General features: G+C 38.6%; 1 protein-coding gene across 2 annotated transcripts in view; it reads right to left on the reverse strand.

The window, feature by feature from the left end:
- Nucleotides 1-19,041, reverse strand: part of LOC134212934 (pseudouridylate synthase RPUSD2) — a 454,550-nt gene that overhangs the window by 16,794 nt on the left and 418,715 nt on the right. For both annotated transcript variants that reach the window (XM_062691287.1, XM_062691286.1), the window contains exon 10: nt 9,770-9,925. In XM_062691287.1, coding sequence (XP_062547271.1) covers nt 9,770-9,925 — 156 coding nt within the window. The remainder of the gene's footprint in view (nt 1-9,769; nt 9,926-19,041) is intronic.

Below are 19,041 nucleotides of genomic sequence, written 5' to 3' on the forward strand. Positions count from 1 at the left end.
TTGAAGAATCTGTGGGGGGCTTACCGCACGGGGCCCTCCTTAGCCGTGCGGTAACACGCGCGGCTACAAAGCAAGACCATGCTGAGGGTGGCTGGGTTCGATTCCCGGTGCCGGTCTAGGCAATTTTCGGATTGGAAATTGTCTCAACTTCCCTGGGCATAAAAGTACCATCGTGTTAGAAACCTCGCAGTTAATAATTGTGGAAGTGCTTAATGAACACTAAGCTGCGAGGCGGCTCTGTCCCAGAATGGGGATGTAATGCCAATAAGAAGAAGAAGAAGAAGTGATGAATAAAAACTGAGCATTTGTTACACCCTCAAATCATACCCACAAATATCCTTCATAAGTTGTAACTCTAAAACCATTCCCTCGACAAGCAATAGGCAATAGACACGCAATGGCTTTGGGACAGTTCGTCGAATGAAGTTTAGTCGAAAGGACATTTGGTCGAAAGTACATTTGGTCGAATGGACATTTAGTCTTTAATGGGTAATTTAGTAAAATAGATAATTATTCTTCAATATTTTTTTTAAATCTTTATTTAAGTGATTTATTCTTCAATAGGTGTTTGGTTAATGTAAGGTATTTGAATAAATGATCCACAAGGTACATGGATGAACTGATTGTGGACGTGAGGAAGTTCAATCAGCAGCGGAGGAAACGAATACAGAAGTTTATGAGGATTTTTCACCTGAGCAAATGGAAACTTCTGGGGACTCTGGTCCTGGTGGTCTATAGAAATTGCCTACAGAAATAGCAAAATATATACTGATGGTTAAATACCCTTTATTCTATTTTTCGGCACAAGCTCAAATACCAATGATATCAATGTTTTTTTTTTTTTTTTTGTGTCTTTATTAAAGAGACTTTCAGCCCGAGGCTGGCTCGTCTCCGATATGATATCAATGTTATTTTGCCAATACTTCGTCGTAGTCGGCTTTGGAACATTTCGTTGATTGACATTAGTCGAATGACATTTAATCGAAAGGGCGTTTAGTCGAAGGGACATTTGGTGGAATGGAAATGGTTTTCTTATTCTTTTCATTGAAGCTCTTTCAATATTTATCCAATAAGCAGTTCAGTATACAATTAACTTCCAACCATAATTCGTTAATTGTTGGACGAAAATTTAGTTTCATATGAAGTATTGTCTATTCGACATAATGTCTTTCCGACATTTGACGAAACATCATTCGGCTAAATATCATTTTACCAGGTAATATAGAGTCATCGTAGTCGGTTAGAGGGGTTCACCAAAGCTAGTATCCTGTCGGGAATATTCACCGTCTTTCTATTATTTATTCTTTTTTTGAACCCATTATTTTTTAATATTATTAGAGCAATAATTATGTGACTTTTGGAAACATCGAAATAAATTTAAAAAAAATATTATTATTGTCTAAATTTCCTTTTTTCTTCAAATATCCATACAACTTAACGACATTTAACTGAATGTACCAAGATTATTCCATTCGACCGAATTTTCTTTAGATCAAATGTCATTTGACCAAATATACAAAGATTCTTCATTCTAAAATACTAGTTTATTTGTGGACGCAGAAGCGCCCGTGGCAAGTGGGTTTTTTTTTCAATCAAAATTTTCAACATCTGTTGTCTGTGATTTTTTCATCAAATGCTGTGTCTGGTTGTCTAAGATTACCACTGGTTTTGTTTTCTGTATCTGATAGTAAAAAAGAATTGAAGTGTCAAATATTTTATTTTTTGTTAGAATTTACCCGCGTGCTGCGTCTGGTTGGCTAGTCACCGGACAGACAAACAGGGCTATTATATATAGTATATATGTTTTCGACTAAATATCCATTCGACCTAGTGTCCTTTCAACCAAATTTCCTACGTCTCTAATGGACTAAAAATTCATTTTCGACTAAATACCTCTTCGACCAAATGTCCATTTGACGTAAGGTCTTTTCAACCAAATATCATTTTACTAAATGTCATTCGACGAAATGGTATAGATTCCCCTATAACCTCCCTCAAGAATGCCCAAACCAAGTGTCGAAATGTCGGATGCAGTAGAATCAGTCAGCTTTCATTTAAATTCTATGAAAAAAAACAAAACAGAGGGATTATTCGGCATCAGTATATATAAAATTATACGATAACCGTCGACCAATCGTAAGACATTGCAGTATCAATCAGAGTGGCAAATTTCTCCATTTTGTTTTTTTTTATTTCATTTCAAAATATATGTGTTCGTTATAAAAAAAAGCTGAAAAGCATGTTTGTTTTGGGTATGCACCAATGAGCATTAGAGCAAGCCTTCGCACACTAACGATTTTCCCGAAACAACAGGAAATGTATCTAAAATTAAAAAGATCAATCTGAATATTCAGCAGTTTAAAACCTCTTTAAAAACTGTTAAACTCTACACTTTATCAATTAATAAAGTTTAGAGTTTAACAGTCTTTGAAAGAGGTTTTTAAAATTCAGCCAAGTCAGCTATTGGCTTTGTGAATTTATTTAGATCCTCAATCCGCTATGCCCATCCTGCTTTCATAACTATATAGTATATACCCAATCATAAACTGTGACACAATTCTATTAAATTGAACGTTGTTGAAAATCCAATGACAACACCGAGATTCACAGCGAATCTGGAGTCATGAAGGTCCGAACAGCGTTCGGGACAAAAATCACTAAGTGGTCATTTTTTTTTAAATTCGTCATTTCATGTCCGTCGTTAGTTTGCTTTGGATCTTATGCGCTAGAAATCTTTGTAGGAGATATTACCATCTGTGCGATTTGCTTTCGAAGCAAACCTAATTTGATCCAGCAAATCGTTACCGATCTCCCAGTTTCACGGCGTTTCTCCGTCCTCTATGTATGACGAAGATTTTTGCGGATTTGTTTGCGACAAAGTTATAGATAGAATAGAATATTTCTCTATTTATCGTCACGAATCATCTAAGGCTCGTGGTAGATTTAACAACAGCATCGTTCCTTGTTTCTTTTCTGCATGGTAGGAAGGTTTCCACTCTGATGATGTGATAATCTTCAAGGAAACGAAGAACTAAGCCAATATTTCCCGTGTTGCGCCAACAAAGAAATCACTCAAGGTCCCGAGTAGACGAAAATAGCTCAATAATATCAAATGTTTATAAGATAGCACAATTAGATATCCCAAGTAACATTTTAAGTTTTATAACGATCATGAAAACCATTATTTGCTCTTCATGACTTTTATAAAACCAGCATAAAACCAAAATGTTACTGGGAATGGACATGATTGTGATAAAAGGTAAGACGACAATATCATTATTTTGCACTAAAATATTATGAGGAGATCAAGTTATGCTATTTGTAAGAAGTGATCAATATCATGTGCCATTAGCATATCTTGATATTTAAAAAATATATCGCAAATGTTTGATAGTGTTGCCTGTTATTTTATCTCTTATGCCCGGGGTACTTTATTTCGGAAAGTAAAATCCGAAAAGGCTCACCAGGTGGAAATCGACAATATGCCGCCGTCATACGAGAATTTGCTCACTCTCCTGATCCAGTTGCCAATCTGCCTTAATTCCCTTCATGTAACATCAAAGTCATGGGATCTATGGAACCTGAAAGCTATGACACTTGACCACTTCCTAGTGGTTTCCAATCCCCAATGTACTTTTGAAATAAGCCTAAACAAGGTTTAGGAAACGAACTGGTTTCCTGGTTGGCATTGATGGATCCATATATCAGGTACTTTGGCAATGGATCTGATGACAAATTATGAGCTGTTCTCCAGAGCTATTTGTAAGGAGATCTTAGTTTGACCATACCAAATTATGTACGTTGACTGGGAAGCATGGGGGAAAGTTGGAGATATAACCCTGGAGTGCCCGGGAAGCCAATGTTGGTGTCTAAATTTGATGGTACAGTACTCCGTCCTTGAGGAAGCTGTCTAGAGATGCGAGTCTGAATCAGTCAGTGCATCTCTGATGCTGGTGGAAATGACATAATGCGATCGAGAAACGTCATTCTCAGACAACAGCACATCACGAACACCCCTCAGATATCGCAAACCATTGAGAATAGACCACCGAAATTGTGAGAACAGCGGTTAGGGCCGGTACGGAAGCGGGAAATGATCTGTTGATTGCTGAAGTTGGGCATATCGTTGCAGGGTGATGTGGTACCCTTTTTTTTATTTCTTTATTAAAGAGGCTTGCAGCCCTAGGCTGGCTCATCTCTATGTGATATCCTTTACTCTTCCAAGATTCATTGAGCTGGAAGTAATATCCACTGGTTCTGACAAATATATGTGGTGAAGTGCCGACGATGGTATCCGCTGCAGCGTTCCCCAAAACCTCCGAGATGCACCGAGATTAAGGCGAATGTTGTCGACTAATGTACGTTGGTGGGTGTTCAGGTCGATCGCGTTGGGAGACCCACGAACGCACTGGTAGAGTCAATGATGACTAGGATGGGAAGGCGTTTTGGCAACGATGCAAAAGGCTGCCTGCAGTATCTGCCGGAAAGATGCCGATGTAGCGGTGTTCAAGATTTTTTTTTTTATTTCTTTATTAGACTGATTTTTACAAAGTTCATCACCTTATTTTCAAGATTCTTGAACTCCATGCTCAAAAGTTCGGCCACCGTGTTGTCTCCTTTTTAAAAACGTCTCGCAATGGCGTTGTTATATGTTGGCTATGGAGGAGTGTCAGCTCCTCGCTCCATGCCAGTGGACACGATCTACTGGAGGACACCGACGCCGGCCATCGTGCGCAGGATCTGATTCCCTTCGAGAAAGAGAGGGATCCTGTGTTCTTACGGTGAAACAAGCGGCCTTGCGGCAAATGAAAATAAAATATGCTTATCTCGGCACAGCAAGACTCGGCTAGTGTAGACAGCAGGATTTCGGAAGCGATTCTATCGTAGCTAATGAAGGTTGGTTACAGGACGTTGACCAAGTTACGACAGTCAACACAAGTAAGCCTAGATCATACCGTTAACTGCCGTCGATGATTGCTTGTCCGACCCGAACACGGAGACTACAAATTTTTCAATGTTACACAATTAAAATAAATCGCCGAATTCGGTAGAATTTTACCGAAATCTCAACAGCAGAACTGTTCGGTAAATAATTTATCTGATTTTCGGTGATTTTGACAGTTGAGCAATGGAAAAATTACAAAAAATCTGTAAAATCTGAAATGAGTTAAGTGTGTAAGTTTCTGGTGTGGATAAAAGAGCGAAATTCGGCTACCCATTTGACGAGATCAAGAAAACTCTCTCCTAGTGCATCGACGACTTCGGATTGGTTCGAAATAGTGCGAATTCTTCTCCTCGCTGAGGGAATTGGTTCTCCTCAATAGTTTAGCTGCCGATTGCGCAGGATCCACGGAGTAGAGAATTTCTTCCTACTACCCACATTTTCTTAGCTTTCTTTATAAAGGTTTGACACTGACGATGTTTCTCCGCCCCACTAATCTTATAGGGGTGATCAGGAAGGAGCCTCCAAAAGCTCGAAGGGTCTCCCACCTGGCTCTAACGGCTGTTCGTGTCTCCTCAGAACACCGTCGGAGGGTACGGCGTCCTGGTCCTGGAGCGCTTGTTTGTGGAATGGATGAAGGTGCTCATATTAGTCCCAGACGCAGTCATAACGTCATCGAGGTCGTTTAGTGATAGCGTGGTGAGGGTGAGGAGGTCAGCTTACGCAGATACCAGTATGGGGAAGTCTCACTTCCCACTTCAGGATTGGGAGAATGGATCCACTTATCGTGGTGACATCGATAGAGGTAGCAGACCATTGAGTTGGAAGTCCCGTCGATGAAGTTTACCAAGTCTGTTGCTTCGATGGCTTCTAGCAAAGTGACACCCCCGAATCTCAGACCTTGGACCTCACTAGGCTTGAACGAAAAAGATCGGAAGAGATCGTGTGGCGATGACAGCTGCCTAGACGAACTGCAGTACGCTTAAGAGGATCTTTCCGATCCATGATGGAAAGTGTACAACACTGGGTCGAAGAAAAAATGAAATGTATTGTACAAAAAATATATCGGGAAGGGGGGAAATTTTTTGATTCGACATGAATGCACTCCAGCAGTGTGAAATGTCGTTAATAAAAACAAACAAACAAAAACTAGGCTTGATGATGGGTGTTCACACCCCCCTGAGCGGGGTCGTGGATTTACTGATCAACTCACTCACCCTACTTTTGATTCCCGCGATAGCATCACAGGGCTACCGGATAATCATAATTCCAATAATTCTTATCCACATGAATATCTACTTGATCTACCACGAAACCCAACCGAAGTCCACAGAGGAAAAATACTACCTGATTCGAGAAGCTAGATTTAAAAGACAGTTTCCACGCCAAATAGGTCTGACATCAAACTCGACCATCTTAAATTTAAATGAACATATTTTCGGTAGGTAATAAAACATTTTTTCACTGCCATTATTTTTCGAAGGTGATTTCTGAAAACAGTCTTAGTGTTTTCCTTACAAAGTTGTAGAGATTTAGGTGTAAAAAATGGGCAAAAAATCAGAAGCAGCTGGCTTCTCATTCTGGGCGTAATGGACGCCCACCATCTAGCATGGGCGGTTGAAAATCGGACTCCTCTTTGTAAAAGGGCATCTGAGGCGGCAGATGTGACGGATTCGCCATCTTTTCCAGTGTTCACTCTACCACCGCCAGGGACGTGATAACCGCCAGTCAGTTTGTCCTTCTGATCCTGAGAAAGGAAGCAATTTCCACCATCTACGGGATGGTAATGCCTATCCAATTCAGGAGACAGCGCATGCCTCCCCATCCTAGTATCACCAGAAGAGCATGATGACATTACGACGATGCTGACTGGGAGGCCTAAGATCGTATCTTTATAAACTCGCTGGTCCAAATTCTGCCTGTTTCCCCGAGATTACCCAAGCAAAGCTGAATCCCACAGTGGGAAGTGGAGAACCATGCCACCTCAATCTGCAAGTTCTCATTCACCACAATCCAGGTTTATGCAAGTGGCTACTCAGCTGTTTTCAAGAGTTCCATCGCATCAATGAAGCAGACTCTAGGGGGCTTTCTTATCCCTCTCTACCCAATCAATCCTCTTCGACTCCAGCGTACGCGTTTAAGAAGCAATGGCAGGCAGTTCTAGAGCGCATAAAATTCCTTGGGAAGTTCCGAAGGAATTTTTAAAAGAATTTGCACAGGAATTCATAAAAAAAAACCAACAGAATTCTTTTAGGAACTTCCGAAAAAGTTCTTAAAGAAATTTCCGAAGAAATGCCCAAGGGAATTTCCAACGGAATTGCAGAAAGATTTTTGGAAGAGTTTCCAAATATTAAATATTAAAGATTATTAACCTTCTGTTTGGGGGTCAAAAGCTTCAAAGTTGTTGTTCAGGGGTCGTAAATTGACTTTAAATTGAAATTGTTATAACTTTTTCAATGTTGGCCAATTTTTGGATTTTTGGACTGTTTCGAAAGATAATTTAATCATCTTTCAGGTCGTTACAAATATTGACTATAGGTGGGCGGGTACATCGTGGGAGGGTTTTAGTAAATGGGCAAGAAAAAACAGTGATTTTTCATGCTTATTTTATTATATCTGAAAATCCTACCCATTTTGAACTGCAACTTTTTAAAAGGCTATGCAGGAAGGCATGTGCTGGCATGAGGCGTGCTGATAAGTTTAGAACTCGGTCGCCAGGTGGTGGTATATTTGAATTCATTATTTTAGACTACTCAAGATATTCCGATATATAGAATTCTCCTCAGTGTAAATATTCTTATCACACAAATTAAAAAATGAGAAGAAGTGCTCATTATATTGAGCACCGCTTTGTAGTACTAGACATCCTGAACAATGTTGCCGAATACAACTTTGGTGTAGGTATGAGGGATCTCAAGCTAAAGCAATATTTCATATATGCAAGAATATTGCAAGTACACTAGCGCCGCCTATTTGTAAATAAAAAATTTGTAAAATATTGAATTCAAATATGCTGCCACCTAGCGACCAAGCGCTAAACTAATCAATGCCTCATGTCAAAGCAGACGCCTTCCTGCATAACCTTTTTGAAAAGGTGCAGTTCAAAATGGGTAGGATTTTCAGATATAATAAAATAAGCATGAAAAATCACTGTTTTTGTACCATTTTTACGAAAACCCTCCCGCGATGTACCCGCCTGCACCTAAAGTCAATCTTGGTAACGACCTGAAAGATGATTAAATTATCTTTCGAAACAGCCCTGAAAATCCAAAATTGGCCAAACATTAAAATAGTTATAGCATACTTCAATTTGGGGTCAATTTGACCCAGAGCACAGACAACGTAAGTTTTTGAAAAGGACACTGTAGCGCATATTTTCAAGATTTTCAAACGAATTTGCACATAGGAGACAGATCTTATGAGTTTTTAATTAAACTACCAAAAATTAGGAGAATCGGTTGACAACTAAAAAAATGGCAGCCACTCAAAGTGGCCTGGGGTCATATTGACCCCAGAGCACAGACAAAAGGTTAAAGAATTATCATAGTAATTTCCAAATCAAAGCCCAAAGGAAATTCCAAAGAAAATTTCAAAGCAAATTCTAAAGATATTGCTTAATAACTTACTGTAGGAATTACCAAAGGAAATTAAAAAATATATGGATTTCCTAAACAAGGAATTTCTGGAAGAGTGTTTAATTTCCAGTAAACTTCTCGAAGGAATTCCTGAAAAAACTTTCTAATATATTTCTTAAGCAATTTCCAACAGAATTCCTGAGGAACTTCCGAATACATTTCTAAAGAGATTTCCGAAAGAATTTCAAACAGGTATTCTGATAAAAATTGAAAGGGAAAATGTTAATGAAATTCCGAAGGAGTTCTTGGACGATTCTTCATATGTTGAATTCGCCATTGATTATCAGAATTGGCAACAAAAAAGTTTTTAAGAAACATTTTGACGCATGTATATTAGACCTATTCTGCCGTAATCTGACGAGGTGACGTATGCGCCAAATAACAACATACTTGTTTTCCATTTTTCTGTTAAAGAGCACGATGAGTACTACTCGATAACACCATTTTCGAAAAATGGTTTAAACGTCACTTTTTCAGATTACGACAGTATTCATGTTCTCAAAAAGTATCAAAAATTCAACCGGTCAGCTCTGAATCACAATTCTTTTGCTAAAATAGGCCTTCTGTCAAATCTTCAGCTAATTCGGATAAAATTTCGAGGTGGCTCAAGTCGATTTAGTGTTCTTGGGCTTTTTTAAATTTTGAAAAATCTAACAAGAGATATGAAAGCCGGAAATCATCGCAAACAACCTCTAAGCGGAAGCTTCTGGTGTGCAAGTCTTGTGAACATTGCGATTTGTTCCGCTTACGTTTTCACCATGTTAACGTGATTTTCAAGCTTATAAGTGCATAAAAACACTGTTTCGCCTAGAGACCGTTGTTCTACAAAATTCCTAAATTTATTATAATTCATTGCAAACTTATATTTTATTATTCGTCTTTTTTCCCTGGATATTTCAGTATTGTAAGTAAAATTAGCACACAAAAAGCTTCCGTTTAGAGGTTGTTGCGATGATTTCCGACGTTTATATCCCTTGTTAATTTTTTTTGAAAATTGCAAATAGCTCAAAAGCACTAAATCGACTGGTTCAAGTCTTGAAATTTTATCCAAATTAGTTGAGAATTTGACATAAGGCTTATTTTAGCATGAGAATTGTAATTCAGGGCTGACCGGTTGAATTTGAGAACATGAAGAGGTCTAGTATTTATTCAAATTTCAGAAAAAAATATTCTAATTGATCAAGAAACTTACCTTGTACTTCCAGGCGTGCAAGTACATGACCAAATCCTGTGGCTTCGGGTCCCGGTAGCGCACCTTGCACTCGTAGCAGTGCTTGTCCGTGGTCATCTTGTCCGGGTTGAACGCCAGATCGGGCGATTCGTGTCCAGTTTGCGTAGCCACAGTAACCTAGGTGAGACATGGATAGAAAATAGAAAATCGATTCGGTTGAGAACAGTTCGAAACAGTTAAACAAACTTTCAAGTAGTGGCGAATAAACAAATCATATTCCCTGTCTGGCGGGTTGGCATGATTGGGAAAAGTTTGGATGATATCATAAAAAAAACGTAGTATGCAAATGCAGACAACCCTAATCATCGACTTGTTTTGCCGTCACGGTGTGATTCAGCACCTGACACGGAATATGCGAAACGAAAAGGAGAATGTTATTTGAACATGTGCTGTGTCCGGGTCGTACCAAACAGTTTCATATGAAAAAGATTTACATAGTCACATCAGTGCTTTTGAAAGTTATGACATTATCCATAAACTTTCATCGTCATTGTGCAGAATCGCGTGTTTGTCGCGACATATCATAATCTATTTATGCGTTTCATGTGAATTTCGGCAGAGGTTTTCAATCTGCTTTGGATTTTTTTTATACTGGATGTTGGTTACAGCTGCCAAATTTAGCTTGGTTCTGATTCAGTCTTTATGATTAAGTTTCGCCTTTTCTGCTGAACTCATTGTTTAAAATAAAAGTATGTTGATAAACACTGATTGTTATCCGATTTGCGTGATTCAACGAAAATGTTTTCTCAGAGAAAGAAAAACTGACATTGAATTTGTCATGAGAATCAGCCTCTTTGTAGGTATATATATATTTTGTCCTTAACATGTTGGGCAGAATTTTAACAAATGTTCGGTAACGGTAAAACACGAAAGTCGCAACAAGTTGAAACAATTCCAATTTGGAAACAATATAACAACATTCGTTGAAAATTGCTCTCTAATGCACATTAAATTCAGTAGCGTGCTAAAGCCAAATCCCACGGGAAAGTTATATTATTTAAGTCTCTGTCACTCAACCCACTATGATGTAGGCAAACAGAATTTCTAAGCACGTAACCTAGTACGACTCGAGGGCCAAACAACGCCAAAACCCCGGCCCGGAAATGAACCTTGTCGTGGAAATGCAATATTGGCAAATCATTCGGCAAGAACCCTTCATGGCTCATAATTTTGCTGGCAATTGGGCGCGTTTCCACTGTTGAAGCGTTTAATCCGCACACTCCTGTCGCGTCGCCCTTGCTTCACGGCTAGCTCTGTTTTTGTATGGCACTTGATCCGCTCGAAACAACCAGTAAAACAGATGACTATACGAGCATAATGCCACAGAACGCGCACATCGATGACAGCACGACGAGTGGCCCTTTCTAGTCTTATAACCCATAAACATTGTACGAAACGGACAATATAGCGTGGCCTGCCATCAAGAGGATGATGCACAGTGTGGCAAACCGACGAATGAAGTTCAAGCAAATTATTGGGGACGTCTCCACCATTTTCAAACGTGCCCAATCAAATTAAACAAAAACCAAATGTTTATTTGGGTCGTTCCATATAATAATTTGGTGGTACGTCATATCAATCCGTTACAGACTCCGGCCACTGTGAGGATGCACCGTGAAGCCCAGACTGGTTTTTGTGGTTTTTCTCCACCATAATAGGGACGAGTTCAGGAACCAACTAGGCACGAGGAGCTGACACTAACAGGGCGAATGAACTAATTTGTACGATTTTGAAACCACTTATTAGGTGCTGTCAACCGATAGCCGAGACAGAATAAACCCACATCGCGCCGACGGACATGATCAGCATTACTTGATGATGGTGTGGCATGGCAACCCGAAACGGGAATGGGGCAACATGTTTACCGATGAAGTAATTAACTTTTGATAAATGTATGCAAATGTAAGTGACCAGCTTCGGTCGGACACGGGGCGGATTCAATAAGCTTCGGCTAGTATAATCAGCCTGGAATTTAATTCAGCAGAATTGATAAATTTACAGTGTTTATTGGTAAAAAGCTTGGATGGAATATACTTCACTCATTTTGGATCTATTTTTTTGTGTTCTGATGAGGGGCAATATTGTTCTGTTTGGAAAACATTTGTTGCAATTCAAAGATAATTCGATTCAAATGGTAATTTGGTAGATTTTCAATGCAAATTATACGAAATCATGTCACAATCATCTGAGATTCCATTAGCCAGTCGAAGTAAATGATTATAATAATAATTATAATGGTTATTCGTTTGAAATTCCAATAGGAAACCGTTTCTAAGGACAATGCCTAAGTATTCTATTGGCCACCGAAAGTAATTCAGTTGGGGTGCAGTTGGCAAATTAATGAACTTTCTTATATAACCATTGCCAATACATTGGTATTACAGCGGTTATAAATTCAAAATGTAGTGGAAATTGTAATAATTTATGTGACTAACATTGGTTAAAAATGTCAATCCTTAGATCTTCTGAAATTGATCCAATAGAATTCGGGAATCGAAATGAAAGAAGATCAGTGAAAGCCATTTGAATTGCAGTCCAGAATCCTATGAGTAAATGTAGATTTAATACTAAAAAATGGGATGCCAGAAGAAAATCCGTTGAAATTCCAAGGAAAAACGCTCTGTCCCACCTTATAACATTATCTATGTATAGTGAGCCCAATGGCACTGGGTCATGTGAAACAGCCCACACATGAAACTGCTAATTTATATTAATTTGGAATCATATTAGATGGGAATGACCATCGTAAAGGCTCTAAAACCACATTAGTAGTTCATTTGTGGAATCATCCTCCAAAATTCATAATAACTGTTCTCTAGCCTCATACACTCCATCAAACTAACCCAGAGAGAAATAGAACAATGCATGCTTATCATGGAAACAACAAATTTTCAGTTATTCATGGTACAGGTGTTAATGAAATTTATATTCATTGTTTGGCGTTTTGCCCGTGGCCCGACAGGCAGCTAGTTTTCCAACTTTTGGCCCAATATTGCCAGTCATCATCGTTCTCGTCCACAGCCCTCCCCTTTCGCCAACATCGGCATGATGATGCACAAGCAAGAACGTTTCATGAGAGGTGGACTACCCGAACATGGAACTGCATGAGCTGCCACCGGTGCCGATGTGCCAGCCGCAGAGGTTGCCCGGGGGGGCTTCATGCAATCGCAATGAGCAAAACTGTCTGTTTATGCAGAACCTATTATAAATTGTAATTAAATTTCTGAAATAACATCAACTATCTCTGTGGCAACTCAGTTTTTCACCTCACTCGTCCAAGACTAAGGAAGACCATCGAGTCGTGGAGCTCAATGCCGCATCCAGGTACCAAGTGCAACCTGACGTACCGTCCAGGATTCGAACGGATAATGTGAAACAACTCGACGTGGAATGGACGTTCTGTGCTGTTTACCTCCGTAGGGCACAACGCCGATGCATGCATGCAGTGTGTTTGCTCGGCCACAGGCGTCAGAGCGAACCAAGCATCCGACGAGGACCAACCGGGGCGGCGGCATGCTACATATCCGGTGGATTCCGGGTGGTACACACTCAAATCTGAAGAAGCCAACCGAAGGATTCACTGAAGCTCGAGAGGGAACGATGCGATGGTGTGCTGTTTCAATCTTGCGAGTTGTACAAACTGCATCTCTCCGTTGCTGTTTACACACAGATATATTTGCGTTGTATAATTTATAGGGAGCATGCTTTTCTACGCAAGGAGGTGCTTCAACGGGGATGATGGGACATCGTGATCCAAAGTGCATACTTCTTAAAATTGTAAATCGGTTCATTTCAAGAAAATATACACCCGATTCTGTTTTTACACGGATTTTTTTACACAGCCGTGTAAAAAAAAACCCATACAATTTTTTTTGCAAAGTTGCTCCATTTGCACAAATCGTCGAAAAATCATAAAACTTTTTTTACACGGGTTTTTAAATATTGAGCTGATTTTTTTTACACGAAACGTGTACAAAAAGAATCGGATGTAAGAGAAAAATTTCTTAAATTTGATAATGTTGATAAAACGGAATACGTAGATAATTGGAAAATCAATGTGCATATCTCATCCAGTATCAAAATAATTTCAGAATTTATTGGTTAAACAACTAAAATAAAGACATTATTTACCACTATGGTTTCAGTATCATGATTTTGCTTTTGCGTGAATTCGCGTTGACATTTGATAACATATGAATACAATTATGAGATGATACCAGCTATGTTTTGCTGCATTTGCATGTGTTAAAAAGTATATAAACAAAAAAAAATGATAGGAAAACCGGACCAAAATAACCAGATTTATTTCACGGGAGATCAGAAAAATCCAAATAAAACATATCAGACTAGGGACGAGCCAGCTTCGGACTGATAGTCTCTAGACTATAGTTTGTGAATATTGTAAGTAGTAATCAAATATCTTATTGTCTCAGTAGCCATGTTTGATGCTAGTTTTTCCAAAGAACGTAGATTTTACTCGCCTCTAGCTGTTCAAAGCTTGATATGCAGGCAATATTAAAATGTATTGCTATTTGCTTAAATAGAAACAATAAACATGCCAATACGTATTTTCTCTGATAGTCAAGTTGCATCAACTTCTTCGAAATCGTTTACATATAGTAAACAACTGCAACAGTTGCCTATTGGCAATACAGTTCATCTGAACTGTAAACCTAGAAATGTGGCATAGTCAAAAGGGAAATATCGGATGAGTGAGCCACACAATATATGGAGTCAGAGCCATTTTGCTGCCAAATGCTAACACCTTGACACATTTCGGAATTTAGTTAGAGTTAAGTAATTCTAAAAACTACTAAATGATTATGTCCACAGTACTTAATGATTGAGGCCATCCTTCCTTTTTTTGGCAATACATATTTGCATCCGTTGGATATATTCATTCGTAATTACTATTTAAAAGCGTTTTGTATATTTTGTATTTGCCCAGACTTAAACTTTTTGCGCAAAAAAAAAAGCCTTCGAGAATAATTAGGGTGCTTAATTTTGTTATTTAGACGCAGCATAGACAATATGATAGCACTCCATGGCGGCACCAGAGTTCTGGAAATGATGGGCATCAGAATATTTGTCGTAGTTAGCTCATTTATAATTTGGGACTATAATTGAGGGGATAAATCAATTCAAAAAATGTCAGGCAGTTTCAAACATTATTATTATACTTTGGAATGTTTTTTTTTTCAAAAACTTCCAATGCTTGGAATAACTGAGAATATCCGAAGAAGTATGATAAGTAGACTGTAATCGCGGAATTTCGGGGGTTTTCCAGCAAGCAATTTCAAAGTCAGAACCGGGGTGGACTACTATCCAAAAAAAATCGGATATGCTCAAGAAGTACTTGAGACATTTTTTCGTAGGTATCTTTAATAATTCTTCATAAAATACCTTAACGATTTTTCCAGAAAATGTCAAGAATGATTTCAGAAATTCCTACAGGAGCCCTTTCGAAATTTATTTCAGGAGTTTCTTCAGATACGGAAAGTCCATTGCCTCGAAAAAATTATCCTGTAATTATTCCGAAATTTCCTTCATCAATTCTTCGCACATTTCTAGGACAAAATTTCAGGAATTTCCTGAGGGAATTCCGAAACGGAATTTTCAAAGGAACTTCTGAAGGAATTTCCGAAATTCAAATTATATAATTATCTTAATAGCCGAGATTTTCAGCCCGAGGCTGGTTCGTCTCGTAAACATTCTCCAAGAATTTCTTTGGACATTCCTCTAAGAAATCTTTTGGAATATTCTTCTGGAATTTCTACAGAAAGTTCCCCGGAAATAACTTCGAATATAAATCCAGAAATTCCTTTTGAATTTTCTCAAGACATTCATTTGAAATTTCAAAAAAGGAATTCTAAGAAAATTTCGTATTTTATTCAGGAATACCAAATATTTCTCTAGGAGTTTGAGATCGCAGCAAGCCATGCGCGCGGATGGTTGCTTTTGAATTGCTGTCACGTTTTTGTTCGTTCGTGCAAGACAAGAAATAGATTCGGCTGATATTTATATTTTGCATATATACCTACTAGAAAAATAAAGTTAAGTGAAGTTTGAAATTTACGCGTTTGGTGTATTTTTTAATTGAGTGCGCGAAGTCGTTTGTGTAGTTTGTATACGGAGATGTCTTTGGTGAAATATGTGTGGCTGTGTTATAATATCAGAAATACATGGATCAATAACGAATATCTCAGCTCTGGAAGAGTGAAGTGAATTGTTCGTGGACACTAGAAGTGATCTCCGCTTCCTCAGTTCATTTATCCGGAATAGGATCAATATGGTGAGATTCATTCAAAAAAAAGTTAGTTGCCTATTTCCGGGAATTAAACTACCCGACTTGGACATTAATTTACAATGTTGTGGAAACTCATATGTGAGTATGTACGTTATGTGGAAGATATTGATTTGGAAAATGTATTGGAGGTAACCACTTTCCCTTCGATGGGACTCGAACCCATGACCCTATAGTACGCTAGACTGGTGCTTTTAACCAACTAAGCTACGAAGGACCTCCGTCGGCCTTCGCAACCTGGCGGCTACTGAACGAGCTCGAGATTCCCAAATTGGACGCATAGTCAAATCACTCGCAATCCATTTCTCAAGCCAACACTTCCACAAGTGTATAGGGTATCCAATCATGGTTTGAACCAAATGGCGGGTTTCAGATGAGCCGACAGAACAAAGTTGATCTGTTTTATTAAAGGGACATGTTAGAACTGCGATTTCTAGTTTATATGGAAGCTTAGTTCATTATATTTCTAAAAACATCCTAGGTGCACATATTTATGCTTAGTTTCATTGAAAAAACCTAATAATTACATAACTTTGATTCGTACCATGGTTTGAACTACACTGATCATGGTTTGAACTAAATTCGTACCATAGTTTGAACTACTGCAGCAGCCAGCAGCTCCTAAATATTATACTAATCACATGCATGAAACGCTGAGGAAATCTATAGAAAAGCAAATTCGTTTTACTATTCATCTTCCCGCATTAGATTAGTCACTCGAAACATGTGAAAATCGTCTAAATTATCGATATGAAAATTGCGATTTTTTCATATCCAGCTTTTTACGCTAGCCATAAATCTGGAAAGGGGTGATTCAAACATGACAGATGCTGTGAACTTTTTTTTCGCTCAGCATCATAGTCACCGTTGAACTGAAGTATGTTTTGCAATCTGTCAAGATGTTCGAAATGCACATAATGCATTGGTATTTGAATTAATAATAAACGTAATAATAATTCTACCTTTTAGATTTTCTGTAGTCGAATTACAGATGTTGGGAAGCCGCAAGAACAAACTTATCGAGATGTAGCGTATATTCTTCGTTATTCGTCAGTTTCATTCAAGTCAATCACCTGGACACCTGAGCAGGGTAGAAATATTTCACAGTCAATGCAGTGAAAAACATGGATCTCAGTATAATCTGCAGTCGCCTTCTTCGCCGCCGTGGTGAGTGCGACTGGGTGCAGCCGAACAATCATTTCCAACACCGACCTTTCATCAATTTCGCATTCAGCCACTCACAAAGTCACCTGACATGCTGCTCAGTTCGCTCCTTACCGCTATGACTGTGAGTGGCCCATTTAAACGCGTGGGTGAATTTTTTTCAATTTGCTGGGTGAATGTGTACATTTTGCTGTGGTAGATTTCATCTTCGCGGCGCAGTGGGGGATGTGAGTTCTGTTGTTTACTTTTCTGCCTCTCCGGGAATGTGAGGTTGATTTCAAAGCAGGAAGAAAATAAAAACATGATATAAAAAAACATCACCTTCATCCAGTGCTGCCGAAAATTTACAACCCTGCACCTGAGGAATCCTTTTTATTCTTACTTTACCAATGTTACGTCTCATTGATTCTTTGATAGTACACTCTACTTGTTGGAGAATACATAGCAGAAAATCCACTAGAATTAAATCTGTAACTCCTAGCGAGCCCTTGCTAGACTTCTGATCGAAAAGAACTTACATACATCCATATTGATCTTTCTTCGAATGATTCGTGTCGTTGGATTTCGATTAGGCAAATGAGTTGATGCTTTCTGCTGAATTGAATTAGCTTGACAAAAGATGAAAGTGATCAACTTTCTTTCAATTAAATTGCTCAATCGTGCGTTTCAAGTTATATTTGCTCAATTTTCTTGAACTGTCTTATTCTCAGTCTAGTTTAGGCAAATTAATTGAACGAATCGTTACACTTGAACGCAAATTGAACACCTTTTGTTTAACTCATTTGAGCAGAAGGCAAGTTGACCATATTTATCTTTTGGGTAACCACGTCCTCCGCGTTCCGCTGAACGGAAACCGGTAATCAGGTTTAACTTTCAGCAAAGGTGCTGGACGGCATCATATACTACATTCACAGAAAAACGTTCAACTTCGTTCTCGGAAGATTTAGATTAACCAAGCATGGATGTGGTCCCGTTTACGTAAGAAAACATCAAGAAGTATTCTATCATTAGGAGAATATTCCTCGTTTTTTCGAACTCCGGAACCTAGAAAATCGTCTCTGTGCCTTACACCGCGATGTGTATATGAGTCAGCACTCCATTTTCAGGAATTGATGCCGGATCTAAAGATAAGTGGCATTTTCAGAAAATAACCGTTTGGAGGAATCACACCCACTGGCCATCTATGTCCCGCGAAGCCAGTGACATCGAACGATGATCAGAAGTCAAAGTGCATCGAGTTAGGTGGTATACAGTAGATTGATACACCTTGCTGAAACGGAGGAATTCTAATCACAGACGACAGGAATCGATGGTCGAGAAAATTATCAATTCGGCAAGATGTGAGTGAAACAAATTTTGCTGAGAATAGCGGGTGGAAACAGTACATGTTTCAATATTTCAGGCGCACTTCTATTGACCGTCATAGAACTAAAAAATCAATCATTTTTTATCCTGGCATATAAAATGAATGGTATCGTTCCTCCAGGCGTGCTTAATAATACGGTCAACCGCCAGCAGTTCTTGAATTACCTAAAAGAAAGAAAATTTAAAAAAAAGTGAAATTGATTGTGAAAACATTAGGTAAATATGTTGACGTTTCCATAGTTTCCATGCGTAATCAACATTTTTCAACATACCAAAGTATACTTCGATCGAATTACTAAAATTATAACAGCATTTATCCAGCTTTCCACGCTAGCCATAATGGCGACTGCTATAAATAAATCTGACAGTAACTGCTTCCGACGCTGAACTGTTTTCGACG

This window comes from Armigeres subalbatus, chromosome 2, assembly GCF_024139115.2.
Source record: "Armigeres subalbatus isolate Guangzhou_Male chromosome 2, GZ_Asu_2, whole genome shotgun sequence".
NCBI lineage: Eukaryota > Metazoa > Arthropoda > Insecta > Diptera > Culicidae > Armigeres > Armigeres subalbatus.